The sequence below is a fragment of the Triticum aestivum genome, chromosome 7A (assembly GCF_018294505.1).
Source record: "Triticum aestivum cultivar Chinese Spring chromosome 7A, IWGSC CS RefSeq v2.1, whole genome shotgun sequence".
NCBI lineage: Eukaryota > Viridiplantae > Streptophyta > Magnoliopsida > Poales > Poaceae > Triticum > Triticum aestivum.
Genome location: NC_057812.1, coordinates 301,138,255 through 301,146,819, shown reverse-complemented (window position 1 = coordinate 301,146,819; position 8,565 = coordinate 301,138,255). Strand labels below are relative to the sequence as shown.

Genomic DNA, 8,565 nt, shown 5'->3' with positions numbered 1-8,565 from the left:
GCACCAAAGGACAGCAACGCAACCACAAACAAATTAAACCGATCATAGCAATTCACCAATTACCGATAGGGCAACACAAATCTACTCAGACATCATAGGATGGCAACACATCATTGGATAATACTATGAAGTAAGCACCATGTTCAAGTAGAGGGTACAACGGGTTGCGGGAGAGTGAACCACTGTAGATAGATGGGGAAAGGTGATGAAGATGTTGGTGAAGATGACGGAGGTGTTGGTGTAGATCACCATCACACGATGATGGCCCCGGCGGCATTCCGGCGCCACCGGAAGAGAGGGGGAGAGGGGCCCCCTTCTTCTTCTTCTTCTTCTTCTTCTTACTTGACCTTCTCACTTGATGGGAGAAGGGTTTCCCCTCTGGTCCATGGCCTCCATGGCGGCGGAGGGGCGAGAGCCCCTTCGAGATTGGATCTGTCTCTGTGTCTCTCTCTGTTTCTATGTTCCCCAATTCTGCCCTTTCACCATTTCTTATATTCCCTGAGATCTGTAACTCCGATTGGGCTGAAATTTGAACACGATATCTATCCGGATATTGGCTTTCTTGCGGCGAAAGAAGGGCGCCAACCGCCTTACGGGGTGGCCACAAGGGTCAGTGGCGCGCCCACCCCCTGGGCGTGCCCCCTGCCTCGTGGGCCCATCGAGCATCGCCTTGCGTTGATTCCTTTTCCAAAATTCACATATATTTCAAAAAAATCTTTGTCAGTTTTTATCCCGTTTGATATGGATTTTCTGCGAAACAAAAAACATCCAACAAACTGGAACTGGCACTGAGCACTGGATCAATATGTTAGTCCCAAAAAATAGTATAAAAAGTTGCCAAAAGTATATGAAAGTTGTATAATATTGGCATGGAACATTAAAAAATTATAGATATGACGGAGACGTATCATCGGACATTCACTCCATTGTCCTAAAGATTATTAAACACGAGTGTTATCAGTAATGTTCGCACCTTTATTCTCCCATTGAACCCTTGCGTAACTGAGGACTGCGAGGGGTTGTCGTACTCTATATAAACTACCCCTCCCCTCTGACACAAGGGTTCGCACCCCTGTAACTCTCTACGGCAACGAGACATGGGGCGATAGATCTGTCCCAACCCATGGAAGGAACTGGACCAATGCTTCTAACGCCAACCGTCTCCTCCAGATATTTCTCCCCCGCCGCACCACCTATCGTTTCCTCCCATCCCCCGCCATATCCTTCCTCTGCAAGCTTCGGAGCTCGCACATCTCGCATCTTCGTGACAATGGAGTCCTCTTCTACAATGGAGGCAAGAACTCACATCGTCACGCATGGAGGGAGTGTGTGAAGTGCAGTCCACAACTAATTAACTGATGGATAGCTGAGCAGATTGAAGATCAAGTAGCAACAACACGCCTTCGGGCATATCGGCGGCAGCGTCATTCAGAAGATCAACGGTGGTAGGGGATCCCAGTAGCGAGAAGCAGAGGATGTAAAAGGTGGGTGGGAGAGGGGGATTGCGGATTGGTTGTGCTGGTCCTGGCGAGATTATTGTGGGACAGGTAGAACGAGTGGTGGGTGGGCTAGTTGTGGATAAAACCAAACAGAAAAGTCAAGAGAGCTCCAGAATAAAATAAAGCTACATGTGGCGGCACATTAATTGGTAAATTAGTGGCCCCGCACTTGATTAATTATGGATTGACATCAACACACATTGCTTAAGGATTATAAGGAGATTAGAGTGTGATTACATGCAAATTTCCTGTTCTTAGTCTAGCTAGTACACATGAGATGGGTGGATTCAGCAATAGAAGAACATCCAAGCGAATGAAGTCATGCCAATGGCTAGCAGCAGCAACGTAGCCATCAGGTTGGTAACGCTGAGCATGATGTTGACCCTGATGAGATCTTGGATAACTCGAGCTCCTAAAGAGATCTCCGCAGGGGCGGCAGCATGTGGAGCTGTTGTAGTGGGGGCATGGCTCTCGTCGGTGACCTCTGCATCCTTGTCAGGAAGCAGGTACATCTCGTATCCCTCCTGCCAGTCGTAGAACTGGCATCGCCCGGCCTAGAAGAAAGATTGGCGAATGACAGCAAAGAGTGAGCAAATGGCAATGTAAAAACTAGTAGAGAAGGCTGGGGGTGCGCATGGAGGCAAGAACCGAAAATTCGATTCTGAGCTCGGGCTCAGCTGCTCCCGAAATCCACACCGATGGTCTGCGCCAAGATCTGTGTGTCTTCATGTATTTTCAGGCCGTATATCTCTTTTCTGGCTCGCGTGTCAGAGGTGCATTTATGGAGACGGCACGTCGCGGCCCCGTTGGAGGTGCGACGGCTCGGCACCACATCTGAGCCTGCATGAGCCGTATGACGCAAGATTCACAGCACAAACGGCGTCGGAGCGCCAGCTCCATAAATGCTCACCAGCCCAACCAGCTCATTCACTCTAGCCAGCACACCACCCATCTCCATTTACTCTCCCGAGCTCGCCCCTGCTTGGCCATCGCCATTGTTCAATCTCGTCCGCGCTGCCATGTCCGCATCGTCTTCATCTTCCCTTCCTGTCCCAGCCGATTGGCTGCTCCCTTTGATGGCATGCCCTCTCTGCAGCGACGAGGTCGTGACCGCCTTCGCGAGGACTAGTAACCAGGCTGGTCATCGTTTCTACAAGTGCATTCGCTATGACGTAAGTAGAATCATTGAGCATGAAAATTATAAATCTGGATCTGTTTTCGGCACAGCTCGTACCTGGCTAATGATTGAGATTTTCTCTTCTCCTTTGGCAGGCCCTTCAGTGACGTTTCTTTGAGTTCCAGCGCGCGTACTGCAGGAGGATGACCCACGAGCAGATCCTTGCTGCGCAGCATCAAGCGGGATGGCACCCAGCGGGGCATGGATTTGCAGTCCAGCACGGCAACGGGGATGCCCAGATTGTTCCCGCTGCCAAACTATATGCCTTGCCCAACGAATCAAAACTAAGTCCCAGCTCAGGTTTAACGACGCTCTTATCAGGTTGCTCTGCATACTTGCGGATTGAAATTTCTAGTGCGCTCATCCTCGACGGGCAAGCCACCCGGTCAGGTGGTGCACTTCCAAGCCGGAGCCTGCATATTAAGAAGCAAAACGGGGGAATGTAGTTAATTTCTGCATTTTTTTTCAGAATCCAGCGAAATGATTTTTCTGTCTTTTTTCGTTTTCATATTTTTAGATTTGGATTTTGTTCTTAGTTCTATAGCATACAAATAAACAATGGACACCGGGGATGTTTTCCCAACCCCACCCCAGAGACGATGGCCCCTGTGATGCTTGCTAATATCTATATTCATTTTTCATGTTTCTTTTTAGTTTCTGTCTCAGTTCAATAATTTTTGGAAACAGAATAACAGTCTTGGTCATTTTAATCTACATCTGAAGGCAAGTGCACTACCACGATATTGGGCCTGACTTTTTAATTCATTTCCCCAGAAACCATTCGACCTGACAGCAGACGTACTTCTGAATCACTTTTTGCATTGAGACATGTATGTATGGTACGCATTTAACAGTAATTTTGCAGTGCAAGGTGCAAACAGCAGAGAGGAGTTTTCACCTTTTTGTCCAACCGGGGGCTTGTGGATTCACTCTGCCTGTTGATTGAGCAGACCTCGTTGGAGATTCAGCTCGTAAAGCATGGCCACCTTGTTGCGTTGCCGCTGCTGCTCCTACATCCTCCATTTGAGTCAGCTCAGTGACGCCATCGACCTCACCCACATCCTCAGTCGCACTCCCCTTCTCCAGCAGAAAAAGTAGTGGAACTGGATCTGGGTTGTAAGGCTGTCCGCAAATTCCTCACGCACGGGGAACCTACAATACGAACGGCGAGTCGCCGGCAAAAGGATTAGATATCTAGGATCGAACCACGCCGCCGGCGCTTATGTAGAACAGCAATTTTTGCACAGATCTGGCCGGGAACCAACCTGTCAACAGCGTCAATTAGAAACTCCATACCCTCCCCCTCCATCACTGGTTAGTCCGTCGTCGGAGCACGGTCGCCGCCGCAACCCGGTTGGCCGGCCTCCCGCTACGCTCTCCCTTTTTTCCCGGTGACCAGGCTCCAGGGTACCGCGGCGGCGAGGGGACCCTCTAGGACGAACCAGGAGATAGTGGAGGACAAATCTACCTTTTTTTTTTCATTTCATGCCGCACGACCGACAGGCGGCGTAAATTGCTACCGGCCACACGGACCCATTATCTGATCCTTGGCCCAGAATAAAAAAGCAAACGTCCTGGTTGGAAAGCCGACGACCTGGTCCACGGCCCATACCCAGCCGCCGCGACGTCCGTCAGGCCGCGCCCCGCCGTCCCCGTCTTGCGTACTGTTTCCTACCGTATTTGTTGGTTTCTTCTGTTTCTCCTTGCTCGTATCTGACAAGCCAGCTGGATTTGTTCACATCCCAAGACCAAAACAAACGAGCCAGATTATGGGAGCAGCTGAGCCCGGGCTTCAAAACACCCCTTCCGGCAAGAACTCACATCTTTTAAGCAGATTACCTAAAGTGCGGTGAAGATGGAGGCAAGATGTGCGGGCTTAAAAGCACGTAAGTGTCTGGCTAGCGACTTGATTTGTGTAACAGATAAATAGAGATAAATGTAGGATATCTGTAGGAATGATTAATTTGTTAAATCAATCCAATGCTAACAATAAAGTGTAGGTTGTGTCAGGAGCAGCTCACAGGGTGGCTATGTTCAAGAACAACCTGGTACTTCATCTGATTCTATTGCAGACAATGAGGGTAAATTCAATCTCGCCATCTGTATCAAAGAAAATCCATTTCACATATTCTTCTCATGCATAGGCCAAGTCAATCTTTGTATTGTTTTGGTCTGTCAGGGATGGACATGGATCTGGATCATGCTGGTAAAGTTGCCGAAGATTGTTCCCTACCACGGTTCACCGTAGGAGATATGGATGGAGGTGGTGCTCAACAAATAGCTTCCGTGGGAGCGGGAGTTTGTAGCTTGTGACCAGGTCGGAATTTAAGGCGCTCATGCCGCATGATGACAGTGAAGGGGAAGTGTCTCTCACTGATGACGGTGTTGCTTTCTTCTTGCGTTAAATGTTTGCTGAAGCAGGTTAGTGTTTCGTGAGTAACAAATGCATTAATGTAAATGGTAGCAAATTAGTACAGAAGAAATGTTAAAAACATGAGATGTAATTCTAATAGTTGTCGGACAATTTTTGATGCAGTTGGATTCAGTGGGGGATGCTCAATTCCAGGGGCAAGCAATGTAGCTGGTGTGTCTGCAAGTCACAAGAGTGTATCAACAGTCATCCAGCGCATGCTAATAAATTATAGGTTTATGCATATCTTAAATTACTGACATGTGCTCTGTCGCGCTGCTAGTGGGATGGTTTCGTGGATGGTCAAGTTGGAGATGGTCTCGAAGGTGACCTCACCAACGTGGAACAAGATCTACAGTCAAACCAGGAGCTGGCCGTCTTGGTCCAAGAGGATTCAGACAGATTAGATATATTAGCATGACTTGTTAGTTCTGCAGCATTCGGTTTCATGCTGAACACAAAAACTTTTGAGCAGAGTTTGATCTACCGGATGTTCAGGACGTTTCCCAACTCACACCCTGCTCAAAATACAAAAAAATTAACTCGTCACGAACTAATAATTTTACATGAATCATGTTCTGCATTTCATACTACTATACTACATCAGTTTTTTCATAGATCATTCCCTTTGTGCATTCATTACCAAAGCTCCCTGACATAACTGAACTTGCCTCGTAATTTTTTTGCTTTGTCCTATGTAACTTGCACAAGATTCATAAATATAATAATCACAAGATGGATACTAATTTTTCCAGTTAATCTACTCATTTTTTCAGGTAAGCAAACTTGCACAAGAATAATATAATAATTAGAGGATGCATACTACAACAAAGCACAAGATTCATAAAATAAATCTCCACACCTTCTTGTCCAACCGGGTGCTTGTGGATCCATCTTTCCTGTAGAATGAACTGAAGTTGCACCTACACTCTTTGCTTGGTCTGCAATCAGTGAATCCATGGCGTGGTGCTACTCTACTCGTGTACCTCCTTGCTCAAACGCATCAGCGTTATCTCCCTCACTCTCATTGAAATCCGACACTGCCCCACCTCCACCATCAACACTTATTTGGTCGCCGTACCCAGTACCACTGAACCCGGCTCCGGCACTGACCCCTGCTTCAACCACCCCCAATCTGGATCCGCCCAATGAATGAACTTTGGGCATACCATCCCCACCCTGTACCATTTTCACTAAAATGACAGCGCCGCAGGCCTCATGAGCAAAAATAGGCAACCTGCGTCGAAATTTTGACCAGAAATCAAGGGTACAGCCGATAGATCCGAAGCTCAATAGAACATTTATGCATTTCTCCCAGGGGCAGACCTACATTTCTCACCTGTCCACTGGAGTCATGGGGAAGTCCGTCGCCATCTTTGGTGAATCCTTTCTTCGATCTACCAACTGGCGGGGACAACACCATGTGATGCCTCAACGGCTAACCTCCCTGCCGGCGCCACAGAGCTCATCGTGACTTATTTAGAAGAATATCGCTACCCAATAGAACCCCCATCCCCCACACCCAATCAGCTCCCTCCAAACCCATCGACCATTGCTACTGACAGGTGGGCCATGCCAGACGACAGTCGCCGTGAATAACAAACACATGTACCAAGCGCGTCGAGAATACAGGTTCGTCAGGGGCGTCAACCAGCAAATATTTGTCTGATCCAGTAATGCCTCCCGTCTGTACATACAAACGGCCAGCTCAGTGTATACCTCTTTTCAGAATTTAGTGTTCCTGCTGATGACCTACAAGTATAGGGGATCAATTGTAGCTCTTTTTAATAAGTAAGAGTGTCGAACACAACGAGGAGCAGAAGGAAATGACAAGTGGTTTTCAGCAAAGTAATGTCTGCAAGTGCTGAAATTGTAAGTAACAGAGTAGTTTGATAACAAGATAATTTGTAACGAGCAAGTAATGATAATAGTAGCAAAGGTGCAGCGAGGTAGCCCAATCCTTTTGCGGCAAAGGATGGGCCAAAACGGTCTCTTATGATAAGCAAAAGGTTCTTGAGGGTACACGGGATTTTCATCTAGTCACTTTCACCATATTGGTTTGATTCGTGTTTGGTACTTTGATGATTTGATATGTGGGTGGACCGATGCTTAGGTGTTGCTCTCACTTGAACAAACCTCCTACTTATGATTAACCCTCCCACAAGCATCCGCAACTATGAGATAAGTATTAAGAATAAATTTTAACCATAGTATTAAACTTTTGGATCCAATCGGTCCCTTACAAAATAGCGCATAAACTGGGGTTTAAGCTTCTGTCACTCTCGCAACCCATCGTCTAATTGCTAATCCACAATGCATTCCCTTAGGCCCAAATATGGTGAAGTGTCATGGAGTCGACATTCACATGACACCACTAAGGGAATCACAACATACATACTATCAAAATATCGAATACATATCAAATTCACATGATTACTTGCAACATGATTTCTCCCGTGACCTCAAGAACAAAAGTAACTACTCACAAATGATTATCATGCTCAAGATAAGAGGGATATTAAATAGCATATTGGATCTGAACATATAATTTTCCACCAAATAAACCATATAGTAATCAACTACAAGATGTAATCAACACTACTAGTCACCCACAAGCACCAATCTATAGTTTCGGTAACAAGATTGAACACAAGAGATGAATAAAGGTTTGAGATGAGATGGTGCTGTTGAAGATCTTGATGGACATTGCCCTCCCCAAGATGGGAGACTTGTTGGTGATGATGAGGACGATGATTTCCCCCTCCAAGAGGGATGTTCCCCCAGCAGAATCGCTTCGTCGGAGGGCAAAAGTGATCCTGCCCAAGTTCCGCCTCGAGACGGCGGTGCTCCGTCCCGAAAGTCCTCTCCCTATTTTTTCCTAGGTCAAAATGACTTATATACCAGAACATGGGCACCGGAGGTGGGCCTGGGTGAGCACAACCCACCAGGGCGCGCCCAGGTGGGTTGTGCCCACCTGGTGGGCCTCCTCTGGTACTTATTTTCTCCAATATTCATCATATATTCCATAGAAATTCTCTGTGAAGTTTCAGCCTTGTGTAGAATAGGTAGCCTAGCGTAGCTTTTTCAGGTCCAGATTCCCAACTGCCGGAATTCTCCCTCTTTGTGTGTACCTTGCAAATTATGAGAGAAAAGGCATTACATTACTCCAAAAAGCATGATTATGAATAAAAATATAATAAATAACAGTAGGAAAACATGATGCAAAATAGACGTATCACCTGCGATAGTGACCAGTGGCACGTATCCCAAAGCATCAATGGGCGGCACAGATATCAGGTTCATCTGGACCCGAGAGCCAAAACTCCCCTCCCGTGAAGAAGATACAAATAAACATATTTGATGTGATTGGCCGGTTGGTTTTATATGAATAATGAAGAGGTCGAGGGTTCGAATCCCACCCACGCATAACTTGCCCCAAGCAAAGCATCGAAATCACTAATTAAGGAGTACTCTAGGAG

General features: G+C 46.8%; 1 protein-coding gene and 1 long non-coding RNA gene across 10 annotated transcripts; one reads left to right on the top strand and one right to left on the bottom strand.

The window, feature by feature from the left end:
* Positions 1–1,600: 1,600 nt before the first annotated feature.
* Positions 1,601–6,582, bottom strand: LOC123153201 (uncharacterized). 8 transcript variants are annotated; one of them, XR_006476403.1, is made up of 8 exons: positions 6,426–6,577; positions 5,949–6,323; positions 5,574–5,604; positions 5,348–5,464; positions 3,942–5,266; positions 3,575–3,828; positions 2,734–3,089; positions 1,601–2,649 (listed from the first exon to the last, which is right to left on the bottom strand). XR_006476403.1 is itself a non-coding variant. In XM_044572429.1 (2 exons), the coding sequence occupies exons 1-2, from the start codon at positions 6,458–6,460 to the stop codon at positions 6,056–6,058; spliced, it is 303 nt and encodes a 100-aa protein (XP_044428364.1). In that variant the 5' UTR covers positions 6,461–6,582; the 3' UTR covers positions 5,785–6,055. The 8 variants fall into 8 exon arrangements, 1 of the variants encoding a protein (XP_044428364.1); XR_006476400.1 differs by having other exon boundaries at positions 5,348–5,604; XR_006476402.1 differs by having other exon boundaries at positions 3,942–5,464.
* On the top strand, positions 2,397–5,463 carry LOC123153202 (uncharacterized). 2 transcript variants are annotated; one of them, XR_006476408.1, is made up of 5 exons: positions 2,397–2,671; positions 2,772–4,562; positions 4,687–4,757; positions 4,856–5,097; positions 5,213–5,463. It is a non-coding gene; the product is annotated as an uncharacterized lncRNA (long non-coding RNA). The 2 variants fall into 2 exon arrangements; XR_006476407.1 differs by having other exon boundaries at positions 4,677–4,757.
* Positions 6,583–8,565: the final 1,983 nt, after the last annotated feature.